This window comes from Bactrocera oleae, chromosome 2, assembly GCF_042242935.1.
Source record: "Bactrocera oleae isolate idBacOlea1 chromosome 2, idBacOlea1, whole genome shotgun sequence".
In the NCBI taxonomy this organism is placed as follows: Eukaryota; Metazoa; Arthropoda; class Insecta; order Diptera; family Tephritidae; genus Bactrocera; species Bactrocera oleae.
This window is the reverse complement of record NC_091536.1, coordinates 21,685,604-21,699,792: the sequence shown is the minus strand read 5'-3', so window position 1 is coordinate 21,699,792 and position 14,189 is coordinate 21,685,604. Positions and strand designations below refer to the sequence as shown.

Sequence of the window (14,189 nt, the reverse complement as noted above, 5' to 3'; positions counted from 1 at the left end):
AAGAAATGAAAAACCAAAACGGTAGTAAACAAACACAACTTAGAAAATAAAACCAAACTACAACTACGTAGTAAACTAAGTGCTATGGCAGATAGAAATATTTGCTTACAGTTCTGCACGCCCGACAATGGCGGTGGACTCAGTAGGTTCAACGAATTCGAAATAAGTGCGTTCCGGACGCCTGTACCGCCATTCGAATCGACCATGTGCGTCAAATGTGAGTCCAGGCGGCTGATATCGGCGCTATCGCTGGAGGAATGTCGGCTGGTGTTTAATCCGCCAACGGCACCACCAAACATTGAGGGTGTATGCGTAATAGCCACTGACGTTGTAACTGCCGTAGCTGCATCGACAGCTCTCTGACTATTGACTGATGGCGGCACCGTTTCTGCAGAGCCCATAACCGTATTTTCTGCCGATACTGCTGTAGACGTCGCTACAGCCACTGTTGCTTCTTCAACCACTTTTTTATGCTCCTCAATTGCACTATTCACCATGGATACATCGTTTTTAAGACCTGCCTTCCTATTGTTACTACAACTATTAAGCGTATGGTTTGACGAATCACTACTCTGTTGCTGCTGTCTTTGACTACCGGCAACGCCGTATGCAGCGTTCACTCTACGCTTGCCAAACATCTCACAATCAAAATCTTGCTCGTAAATGCGTTCAGCTTCGGCTTGCGTCAATACCGGCCGCGTTAGAGTCGGTTGTATATTGTAGTCGTTGCCATCATGCGCAACAGAATGGCTGCTGGACTGTTGCTGTGTTGTATGGTAGTTGCCAACAATATCACAATTATAATCGTTTGCTCCATCGACACCAGCACCATTGGCCGGACCAGCAGCGATTTGACGTGCGGCATCCTCAATCGATTTATTGAGATTTCGTTGTGCTGAGCGTACGATGGGTGCGGCACTGTCGGGATATGTATTGCCCGTGGACGTGGAAGTTGAGGCGTTCGACGCGGAGAGTGGGGGTAGACCTGTACAAAATTAATAGCGTTGTATAGCGATAACAAGCAATTAGTATATCGCATAGAGTTTGTATAACAGTGTATTACCTAGTCGCATACGTTTGTCGTCATCAAGACTTGGTGTCAATCGGCTGATATCATTAAAAAGCGGATCATTAAATTGATGCGGTTGCTGACGGTATGGCGGGGCGGCGGGCGAGGAGAATGTTGGCGAATTTTCGGGTGAATTGTCATGACACAGGAATACGTTAATCTCGCCATTATTCTCGGCCTTAACGTAGATTTCACGTGGACAAAGTGTGTCAGGTAACTGTAAAAAAAAAACCAAAACCAAAAAGCGGCGTAATCAATAAATATATTAACAATAGTTATGACGACAAATGAAATTTTGTTATTACAATTTATAATTAAACTTCACGAAATATTTAATATTTTATTTTCAGCAGCCAGCTATTTCCAGCGATTTACTTAACGCATCGCAGTTCGCAACAAAATGATGGGTACAAAAATAGTTGGCGACTATTTCGAGTCTACACGCGCGAATTTTAGTACGCTGCAAACGACTACTTGAATGCGGACATTTGCTGCTGTTCCCTAAGATTATATTGACTGTCTGGTTTGGCACATACATACATACTCGTACACATTTATGTATAAACATTTCTAGATGTTTATAGATTTAGCCGAATAAAAGGCCGATCGAGAAGCGCCGTGTATCGGCAGTGGCGTAGTATTCCTTTGTCAGCTATTCGCAACTAGAGGCGATTATGATATAATTTAATTCACAAATTTGTATAGATAAATATACAAATATTTTGCATCTAAAGCTTTTCATTACGTGGCAATACGTATAGCTGTGTAAGCGACTCGTAATTTTTTTATATTAATGACATTTTAAACACGTAAAATTTGCATTTTAGAGCCGCAATGATACAATTGGAATATTTACGTACATAGCTTGCGATGTGTGGTTACCAACGTGTTGGCGTATTTTTAGAAATGATATGCTGTGGTGCTTCGTATTTGCGCCAAAGCGACTAATACGCGCTTGCCGGCAGGAGACGCTGGCCGTTCGCGTTGTTATTATTTCATTTTATTTGTGGTGCTAATTGTACTTTTGGCCGCCATTTCTATATATCTCTAAATATGTTGCAACAACACGTGTGCCCACAAGTTACCGGCTATGCTACTGCAACAAACGTTGCAAATACTTTATATACATATCACATGCTAATTGCACTAGTGTTCGACATCTACGAAATATTTCGATATACAAATTTTTTAATATGTTTTCGCGTTGTAAAACGTTTTAATTAAAACTTTCACTTCGTATATAACAAAAACATGTATTTTTGTCTAATATTTAACGAATTTAAAATTGATGTAGTGTCATAAAATTTCTTTGTCGTATTTCAATATTAAATTTGCTATAAATAGCCCAGCCGAGTCAGCGAAAGGTATGCAGCGAGGCTGTAATGTCGTGCAACTAAATGTGATGCTCTCACTTTTTAATAAATGATGAACTAACGATATAGATTCATCTTCAATTAATCCTTCATGTATCGAAGACATTCTTATTGAAGACATTCGCACCAAAATGTGGCGGTTGTATGTGAAATCGTTACAGTTAATAAAATATCAAACCATATAATATGCGTTAATTTTCAGAAAATTTAAAAATATTAATTTAAGTGGGTATTCTAGTGTAGAATTTTCAAAAAAATCGATTTTTTTCATATTTTCAAAGTTTAACTATTTAAGAATATGTCTACGAGAGGATTTTCGAAAATTTAAATTATTTTCGGACATATAGATATTTTACAGACCCGGCCTCCAAACTGGTTCGGCTGGATCTAATCGAACAAAAGACTTTACGCGAAACTTTAAATGCGTTTTTCTGAGACCAGACTTTTTCAATACGATACCCATGATTTCTCGAGTTATACTGAACCGATTTACTTGAAATATTTTAGAGAATCTTCTTTATAGCCCTTCTCTCGAGTATGACATAGCCTCATCCCAAAATTTTTACTATTTTTAAAAAATACGAGAAAATAAAAAAAATGAAAAAAAACGCTTTTTTCAACAGTCGCCATTTTGTCAAAAAAAATCGATAGTAAAAATATTGTTTGTCTTTTTTTTACGACACTTTAAAAATTACGTAAAACTCATGTCTCTAGACTAGAATACCCGCTTAAAAAAATTGCATTCAATTAAAATTGTTACTATGTTAAAAACTAGATTTCCAGCAGGGCGTATGAGTAACAAGATTTGCATATAATTTACATAATAGATTATATTCTGTTTAACGTCACTAACAGGTAGATATAAATTGCTACAGATTAATCTTAACTAGCAGCATCATATACACACTGTTAGTTTAGCAAATCCAAACTTATGGTATTAATCTGCTAACTAAAAGAAATTTATTTTGGCGTCCTGGGCGTATAAGTAATTTTTAATAGTAATTAATAAACAAATTTACAAAGACTTACCACAAGTTTGGCTTCTGGTGGCGCTTTAATAACAATTATTATCTGATCTTTAAACAGATCGACGCTCTTCAAATCGGTATGCGTCACATAGGCCAGTTGATTGTTATTCGAAATCTCACTACTCAGTTCCTCACGTATCTGATCGATCAGCATATTCAACTGATTCTCTTTTTGTTCGAGTCTTTCATTCTCCAGTTGCATTTCCCGTGTACGATCCGAACTCACCAGTGAGTTGCCACACTTCCATTGTATGTTGTTTTTCGATTTCTTTTCCAATATGCCAATACCCTCTAGTACATTCGTAATGTCATAAATGCGTCGCTTTTGCACCAACAATTTGGCTGACGCATCATTGAGGTCAACAACGCCATCAGGTGAGCCTTGTAGTAAATCGACGAATTTTTTCGTTAATATACCAAGTGAGGTGTCGGCACGATTGCCTTCAGGTGTGCGCTTCGAGGCGGGTAATGAAGAGGCGGATGAGGGTGTGCCCGATTTATATGCAATTGACGATGACGTCGATGAGGCAGACGATGGCGGGCGTTGTGGTTGCGGTGAGGGCGCAGCAAACTGTAACGTTGATCCTGGCCCGGACAATGCAACGCGTTGCGTTTGAGAGTTGGTGCGTACCAACACTTGTTGTTTGGTGGATTTATGTTGGAATTGTTGTGAGCGTGGCGGTTGTTGTTGCACCACCACTACATTGCTGGCAAAATCATCGGACACATATTGATGTTTGGCTTGTTTCTTGGGGTGGCTGCTTTGTTCGGAAACAGATGTAGGATTACGTCGTTTCACTTGCTGCAGCACATGAAACGGAAAATAAAATACATTCATAAGTAAATTAATATACCATCTACATATACTATATGTATGTATGAATGTATGTTGAGCATATAAAGCACAAACTCACTTTATAGTATTCCGTTATGTGTGGTGTGGAATCAGCAGGGTTTCTGCTCGCCACCGTGGACGTGTACTTTCCAGTGAAATGAGAGGATGCCGCCGCCGCCGTCGTCGTCGTCGTTGTCGTCACCGCCGCCGCCGTTCCTGCTGCCGTTGATGTTGAGGACGCCGATGTTGATGGTTGTAGCTTCATCGTCACACCATAACCGTGATCCAGCAGATGCGTTCCTGTAGGCGCTGACGCTGCACTGCTAATCACTTGTGTCTTTAGTTGCCGCTGATGGTGCTCACCACCCTGCATCATAACGGATATAGGTGATGACGAGCCGGAGGATGACGATGTCACAAATGCCGTACTGGAATTCCGTTTCGTTGTGTTTTTGCCATTGCTGCTGACCACGTCGTAGGAGAGTTGCCGCACAGCTGATTTAATAACCATTTGCGATGTACCATTATTGTTGTTGCTATTGCCGCTATTATTATTATAGGCTGTATTTGTTGCTGATGTTGCTGCCGCTGTTGTTGCCGCCGTAGCTATAAAATATTTGGGCATCTTTGCGCGGTTCAGTTGTGAGCGTGTGTTTGTTCTAGCGTGTCTCTGTATTTGTCAGCGACTAAATAAGCACAAACGCCGATGTGTGTATGTGTTTTTGCGTGGAAACCGTTTGTGGTGTTTCCTTCTCTGCCGACACCTTGCTTACTGGATTACGTGTTGATTCTTGAACTTGGTTAAGGATTCTCAAAGCCGCTGTGCATTAACGCTTGCAACTATGCATTAACTTTAAACTAAAATTTTACTTCGCTCTTTTCTTGTAAAATTGCTGCTTTATTTTGCTTAGTTTTAGAAACTCTTTACTTATAAAAATATATATCTGTAGACTATTTAGGTTTTTTAAACGTGATATTCACTTTTCCCAAGTTATGTGCTCTGCTTTTTTCTTTCTCTTTCTCTTCTTCTTCGCTAATTTTGGCTTTGTTGGCTTATTGTACGTACTTCTTTATGTTTAGCTTTCTACTTTTTTTCGTTTAGTGCTCAATTCTTTTTGTTTTTGTAGTTGTGTCGCTGCTCAATGCGCATTTCTCTGGCAGTTTATTTACTTAGTCTTACTATTTCCGCTTGCTTTAATCACCTTTTCTCACTACGCTGATTCTCGTAACGAAGAAGAGAGCTTTGAATTTATTTGATTTCTAATTAAAAACTTTTTTCTTGTTTTTTTTTTTTTGTGTTTTGATTTAGTACTTTCTGGTTCCGTGGCTTCTTTCTATTCCTTTGAGTTATACTAATTGTTGTGTGGTTGTTGCAGTTGTTGCGGTTGATAACTTTTTTATTGTACTTAAATTTTCTTATTCACTAAATTAGCACCTAAGGATTATTTTCATCTGAAATAAAAAAAAAGTGAACATTAGTTACGTGCTGATATGAAATCGAAAGAAAATCTCATTTATATGGAAAATAAATATTGACGATATTTAAATTGATTAATTGCATATAATTTATGAAAGCTAACAACGCATGTGTCTGTTATATTATATATATGCTACCAAGATGGCAGGGCAGGGTTTTATAGGTTTAGGAAATCGGAATACAGCTTTTCAAGGACCCATACACCAAATGTGTGAACCCAAGTGCCTATGGCTAATTTCTAATCAAACAAATCGGTCAACCTGTGTGTGGTCCTGTATTCACATTAGGGGAGAATATTTTTGTGGTGACAGCATGCATTGCGCTAAAAATGGGTAAAATCGGATCAATACTTCCCTTAGCCCCATATATAAATATATCAACATTGTAAAAAAAAATTTGACAATTGAACTCTTCGAACACGCGACATTTTAAATCGTAAATAGAGCTGTATGTACATACATACATTTGTGATATCAAATTATAAGACTTTATAAGATTCATAGTTATCACATTCAATACAGCCTTATGTCTTATACGCTTTTAAAACGATTATTATTTAAATGCCAAATGGCAGTAAACATGGGAACAAAAATTTTTTTATTTTTCGTTTGACGTTGAACATGAATTGATACATAAAATGTTGTTATAGATTGCTACGTGTGTGTGTGTGATGATTTCTTTTTTATCAATGCTAATTTTAGCGCCAGCTAAATATTTTATTTAAACATGTATGTGTGTATTAATATAATAATAACACATATACATACATATATATATATATTTATATTATTTTAATTTCCCTTACAGTCAGTTTATTTTACGCTATCTTTTTTGCTTGTCGAAATCTGCAACACACTACACGTATTTATTTGTGTATTTGCAATGGAATATGGGAAAAAATGCCTTAATATGGTATATGTTATATAATAAAAAAGAATAGTGAATGTGGACATACTTTGGCAGCAACAACAATAGCGACAATTTAACGATGAGAATTTCTAAAACAAAGCTGTGCTCAACAAATCTATAAGCAAGTGGAAGGGGAGACAAATTAAAAACAAAAACAAAATAACAAAAACAAGAATAGGCAGAACGCAAAAGTCACTAGACGACCACTAGAAGTCAGTATATGTTTATTGGTCTTAAAATATTTTACTACTACTCCACTTTATGTACGCAAGAGGTCAGCCAACTCGAGCAGGCAGTTAGTTGGACAATGGGGAGTGAGTAATGCATGAGCACGTACATATCAGTGTATGTACATATATATGTATGTATGTATGTATAGACACGCAGACTTGTAGCATTAGATTGGCGAGCCACTAGGAGAAGGAAAAAGGTGGAGGAAAACAGTTAAAGCTATCGTTTGCATGTTAATTAACAGGAAGGAAAGTATGAAATTTAGTATACGCTAAGCCCTCGTAGAAGCAAAGAATATGCATATAAACTCTTAATTCTTAATTCTTAAAATAAAATATAATTTATGTGTACTTGTGTGTTGAATTCGCAATAATTTTGGCGTAAAACCAACCAATTGTTTGAATGCCTTGAGCTGGAAATCATGAAAAATAACACTGTACTTATAACCTCATCACAAAACTGCGTTCTGTATTAAGTTGATTAATTAGTAATTGCTTTTAGTAGGAAATTTAGTACATTTAGTTGAAAACGCAAAATAGAATGTTAAATCTTAAAATTGAGTTAAATTCTATGAAAGCGACAATCTTTGTGGTGTTATCACAAAAATTGCTTTCGATAAAATTATATATCAGTCTACCAGCGTTATACAAAAATAAACAAAAAACGTTAACTTCGGTTCCACCAAAGCTATAATACCCTTCACAAATACAATGGTCTCTTACAAGAACTTGATTCCAATCGTTTAGTTTGTATGGCAGCTATATGCTATAGTGGTCCGATATCGACCGTTCCGACAAATGAGCAGCTTCTTAGTGAGGAAAGGACAGGTGCAAAATTTCAAAGCGATAGCTTAAAAACTACAGGACTAGTTTGTATATAGACAGACAGACGAACATGGATAAATCAACTCAGCTCAGCATGCTGATCCTTTATATATATATTTTATAGAGTCTCCGACGTTTCCTGCTGGGTGTTACAAACTTCGTGGCAAACTTAATATACTCTGTTCAGCGTATAAAAAACGCTTGCGACCCCATTCCAAAGCACAAATGTCTTACTTTTTACCACTTACCAGTTTCCTAATATATTTTTTTATAACATTTTATTTGATTTTAGTTTTATCACCAGCTGCTTTCAATTCCCAATGCGCTGTTTGTTTGTATGGTACATACATACATATGTATATATATTTATTTACGCGTATTTGTCAAAGCTTGGCTTTGAAAATAGCGTTACTTTCCATTAAACGCTAGTTTTTGCTGTAGTTTTTTTTTAATTTTTTGCTTCCTTCATATTTTTGTCCCCCCTACTATTCATTAGCATATTTTTGTACAATACGAGTTTATTGACATCTTGCTTAACAAACAAGCAGAAGAAGAAGAAGCACAAATGCCGCAGTGGTAGAAACAAAACTCAATGAACATGAAAACAAGCGGCGCTTAAGCTAATTGAAATTGGATAGACAAAAAAAAAACATTCTGAACTCATAAAATTAGTAATGCACAAGCGTTGACAGAAAATAGACAATTTAAAATTAGATAGTGAATTTAGTGCGACAGGAAGCGCGTTGGAAAACCGTCGTAAATTCAAGTTTTGGAAATATTTGTGTACAAACGCGTACCAGAAACCAAACAGCTTTACAGATGATTTAAATCTAGTAAAATTACTACTTTAGTGCACAAAGTTTATAAAAAACACACGGTAAAAATATAAGAAATTTATTTTTTAGTCAAGCTCGCTTTAAGGGGATATTCTGGTTTAGAAATTTAAAAAAAATCGATTTTTTTTGGCATATTTTTGTAGTATAACCCTTTAAGAATATGTCCCTAAAAAGATTTTTTGAAATTTCAATTATTTTCCGAATTACAGCTTATTTTGTGATGCGCCGGCCGGAAACGCGCGATTTGTCCTAAAATTTTAAATTCGTTTTTCTCTGTACAACTTTTTTAGAAATGGTGTGCATGATATCTCAAGTTCTACTCATTCGATTTACTTGAAATTTGGTACAGATCTTCTTTATACATTGTACTATCGCACTACGAGGGGATTATTAAAAAATTTATATATTTAAAAAATTCCGAACGGCAAAAAAAATTTGTGAAAAAAAATTAAATAAAGAAAAAATCCTCTCGTAGCGCTATAACTAGATCCTTCCACTTTAAGGATTACTCTACAATTCCTATTTCAGGTTACTGAAAGTCCTGATATCCTGCACACCAGGACAGGCCATTTTTTCCTCAGTCCCCATTTTGTCGGCCTGGAATTTTTTTAATTTTTTTTTAATATTATAAATGTGTACTCTTTAAATATCAATAAAAAACATATACAAAATTTATAGTAAAAATATTTCTTGTTTTCTTTTTATCGGATCCGAAAAAGAGCATAAAATTCGTGCTTCTAAATCTAATACAAAATAACTACAATTTGTAAACTAGTTGTCAATAGTACAAACATCGTGTGTTGCCACCTGAATGTTATGCAAAAAATGGATAATGGACGCTTTTGTATTTCGAAAAAGAAATCACTCAATAAAAACTCTAAAAAATTGCATTAAATTTATTTCGAATATTAACGAGATTTTCGCTAGCATTGAAGCTTATGAATCATCACACAATTCTTTATATATACAAAAAGTGCTGACAATTTTTTAAACAACTGTGATAAGCAATCAATACGCAAAAATTAATGACCTAAGCGTTGGGAGCGCCACACAAACCAATTTGATAAGCCTAACGCGTATATGTACATACTTACATAAAAACAGAATTCTTCGACCACCCGCCGCCACTGAAAAAGTTTAACTGAATAGTTGTAGTGTGTATGTGCCAAACAACTGATAACCAGCGATCGAAGATTAATACTTGTAGACTCGGCACACCGAAGGGAAATTCAAAAATTACTCAAAAGTGCGGCACATTTTGAGTTTGCAATATACATACATATGTACATACATACATATGTAAGTGGCTTATCAAATGCTAAAAACAATTAACGACTTTAAATAAAATGCTTTAAAAAGCTGTTGACCAAGACCCCAGACTCAAGACTCAAGTAGGTATATATGTGCACATATTTTCACGTAAGCAACCAAGTAACTGTAAGAGTTATTTTGGAAAAGAATTCGCTGATGCTACCGAAATTCAATCAGCTTTGGCAGATGGGTAATACTAAATGAACTACGCTCGCCGCGCTGCTCCGATTCCACATTGTAATGGTTGGATGGAGCGATCGCGTACAATTCACTTGATTGCGTATGCATGCAGCCATAAGGGAGCGGTTGAGCCAACGGTATCTGCTTTCGCATGAATGAAATATTAGGCAAAAACATGACGAAATCTGATACGAGAGCAAAACTTAAACACACTGGCACACAGGGATTTGGGATTCCGTTTAGTGGCGATCAGTAAAGGCAGCAAAAAAAAACAATGTATGCACACATGTACAAAGAGTATAAAGTGAAGCGTTTTGAATATAAGGGCTTTTCGGTTCGGAAGATAAACCAAAGCCTTTGCAAGCATCGTAGCATTAATTTATTGGTCGCATACCAGAGCTATGTGGTCACACCCCCAAGCAAATTAATGAAAAAAAAAATAAAAATAAAATGTTTCGTTTTTTGGAACTTTACTATTTCAAATGTTTTGGTTTTTATGTATTGGCGACATTGTGTATAGAATTTCATGCATGGTTTATAATTTCATACGGTATGCTCGTTATTGCCCGATCTCAAGTTTGCACTCTCTCAATTTAAGAGTAAAATAATGAGCGTACGTGTAATTTTTTTGAAGTAACAGCGTTTTTGAAAGTAATTCCGAAGATGTGAACAACTGAAGTTTTCTGGATACACATGGTGTTATATGTATATAGAAATGATATGTAGATTTACATACTGGTGCGGTATATTTTATTATATTCTGTTTTGACAAAATATATAATTAAAAAAAAATAGTTATAAGTTTTATAAATATAGCATATACAAAATATTTATAAAATATATGACCTGGAGTGTTCAAAAATTCTGTGCAATACGAGCAGTTTTGTTGTTGTAGATAGGCAAGATCTCGTTTACAGTATATTTTTATCGTACCCTTGTTATAATATACACACTTTAATATTGATATTTGGAATTTCTAAAAAGGAAAATAAATTCAGAGTATATTTTGCATGACATTTTTTAATGATAGCAATGTTTTCGAGAATTCCTATTATGAGATGATCTTCATCTTTGTTTTTTTTTTTTTAATTAGCTAGAATAAATACATACTAATATAATATTAGAAATGTAGCGTTATGTGCTATAATATAAATGTATGTGTTTAAGAAAGAAACAATAAAACACAGGTAAATATCGGCCAATCGTAATGCGGTGGTTTACTTACATACGAGTACATAGTCAAGACACATACATAGACATTGTTATAAATACATATAAGTACTTATGATTTAGAGTATAAAATGGCAGCGCTGACGAAAGCAAATATAAATCGTTCTTCTGAAAAAGCGTCGAAACACGCGAGGCAAAGTGCAGTTTGAAAACAACTTTGTGCAGTTACATACACGCATAAGAGCATGCTTTGTATACATATTAATGCAACACAACCTTAAAAAGCCGTTAATAAGCGGCAAAAAAGAACTAGCGCTAATTCCGTAGGGTGCATAATCAATTAAATAATCTTTATCATAAAAGCTGCATAGTACTCGTAGAGGGCAAAAAGCATCAAAAACAAGTAAGTATATTTAAAAGAAAACAAGATGAGAAATCGCAATCGCTGAACGTTGAACTTGATTTTTGCAAACCTATATGTACCTACTTATGTATACATATACTCGTATATAGCCAAGCATTTATATTATCGCATGCAGCGTACATTTTATGTGCTTAAACCGTTGCAAGTAATTGAAGTGTAGCGGAGTTTACTGTAAAAAACGAGCTAACGAATTAAAATGATAATCGCACCAAAGTAGAACTAAACACATTCGCGTGCTTCCATTAGATAAAGTTCGCTGATTATAACTAGTTTGGAACTCTATGAGGTCAATTAAAAGCTTTAAAAAAAAGAATGCCTAACTAAACTGATAGCCGGAGAAATTTCACGCATTTGTTGCAATTTTTTTTTGAATCACAAATTTTTCTAATTTTTATTTTATTTTTTAATTTTAGTAGTTCAAGCAAAATTGTGCAAAAAGAGTGCTGTTTTTTTATCAGATCAACATCGCATTCGCATAAGAAACTAAGAAATAGCAATAACAAATGTATAAGAAATAAAAAGTGATTACAAAGTGGTTAACAATATTTAAATTAATTTGTTTTCTTGACATTGCGGCGACAACTTTTTTATTTGCTGTGGAATGTGTAAAAGATATCAGTCTTAGTTACATATGTGCCCTAAGGGTGACTAGGTATTTGGTTCCATTTAAAAAAATTATTTTGATAAAAAGTTTCACAAATATTATAGATAAGAAATCGTATGAATATGTACAGCTGTGTTCATTGAAATAGCAGTGCAGTAGGAGCGAAAATATATAACTTTTTTTTTTTGCATATTTCCTTTCGTTAGTTGAACGCTTGCATATAGTTTTTGTAGAATGGAATATATAGAGATAAGAAAAAACCAAAAACCTCATTAAGTTTGCTTAGTTTTAAAGCTTTTTTTTTGGATTTTTGAGCATATTCGTGCATTTGTGGCTGTTCACTGATATAGCAGTTTCTGATTTTCTTCGACGAAAAGTGCCGAAAAAATTTGTAAAATTGTGCATAGTCAGTTTGATTATTATAATTTGTGTTACAATGCACTATAAGAATGGAAAATTTTAAATTTTAGTGAGAAGAGGACCTCTCTGCTCCAAGGAAGGAAGATTCTTTTCACCGTTAAGCTGAGATAAGCGCTCGTTCCTCTTGAACAAACTCGGAGCTGCGCTCGATATCTCCCCATAAGTTTTCTATAGGATTGAGATCCGTGGACTGGCCATGGTTTTAAAATAACCTTTTCTTGGCTAAGCCAGTTTTTAGCCAATAGATAAAGTGTTTTGGATCGTTAACCTGCTGTTATGTTCAGTTTAGGGGCTTATTTCAAATGCCATAGTAGGCAGCTTAACGTTTCTTATATATATATATAGGTCCATACCAAACTTTTAAGGTCACCATGATTTACTGTCTTAATCGTATAATTTGAAAGATACTCCATGCTTGAGGGTCCACGGACATACTGTCTAGAACCTGCTCTAACAAACAAGATCAGTTGGGATTCCACTTTTTCAAGGCCAGTTCAAATGGCTTTTGGCAAACTCTTACTAGGCTTTGTTATATCTTTGACTAATGCACTTATCGTGGGCTTCACGGATTTAAATTTTTATTCAACAGTCGTCGTCGGATATTTATAACCTTAATCCTCAAATACAGCTACGATTTCATTACCCTAGCTAATGCAAAATAATTGTGCTTGCTGAAGCGCACTATGCGTCGATCATCTAAATTTGTAGTTTTACGTATGGTACCATGTCTTTTGTGCTTCAGTTCATAATTTATGACATTGCATATCATATTTCTAATCTACATATTCTGTTCTACAAAAATTATGTGCAAGCATCAACAAATAAAAGAGAATATGCAAAAAAAAAAAACGCTTTTCGATTCTGCGGCACTGCTATTTCAATGAACACAGCTGTATGTACATATGTATTATATGACGTAGCATTATTGTATTAGAAACATTTACTGAAGAGAAACAAACTGTAACATTTTGTATTGTAAAATGTATGACCAATTATCAATAAATAAATTAATATTTGATTTGACAAAATATGATAATCGCCTTTCGCTAATTGTGCATGGTTACATATGTACAAGTACATATGTATATAAGCGTATAATATATGGTATATAACATAACACTATGCACATAATACAGCTCACCACTTATGTCAATCACTAAAATAATTTCACTTTCTTCTACGTCAGTGCTTATTTTGCATATTTCTGCGCAAAAGCGTTTCCTCCAATATATTCTCAGCCTCTCCCCAGTTTCAAGAAACTCTCTACTTTTTGGAATATTTTGTGGTTTTGGTTAGCTTTTTAAAAAAATTAGTACATTAATGATGTCAATAAGTTGTTAAAAGAAATGAAAATAATTAAAAATAATAATAATAAGCAATTAAATTAAATTAAATTTCAAATAATACACATACACATTTGTATATACATACATATGTACATAGGTATATACGTTTGTGAGCGTATGCAAGCAGTAGCGAAAAAAGGCGCCAACAACAA

At 34.9% G+C, this 14,189-nt stretch overlaps 1 protein-coding gene across 5 annotated transcripts in view; it reads right to left on the bottom strand.

Moving 5' to 3' along the window:
- Positions 1-14,189, bottom strand: part of E2f1 (E2F transcription factor 1) — a 67,851-nt gene that overhangs the window by 3,458 nt on the left and 50,204 nt on the right. For all 5 annotated transcript variants that reach the window (XM_036377540.2, XM_014233426.3, XM_036377538.2 and 2 more), the window contains 4 exons: positions 4,385-5,757; positions 3,472-4,272; positions 1,064-1,286; positions 110-985 (listed from right to left, as the gene is read on the bottom strand). In XM_036377540.2, coding sequence (XP_036233433.2) covers positions 110-985; positions 1,064-1,286; positions 3,472-4,272; positions 4,385-4,930 — 2,446 coding nt within the window. In that variant the 5' untranslated portion in view covers positions 4,931-5,757. The remainder of the gene's footprint in view (positions 1-109; positions 986-1,063; positions 1,287-3,471; positions 4,273-4,384; positions 5,758-14,189) is intronic.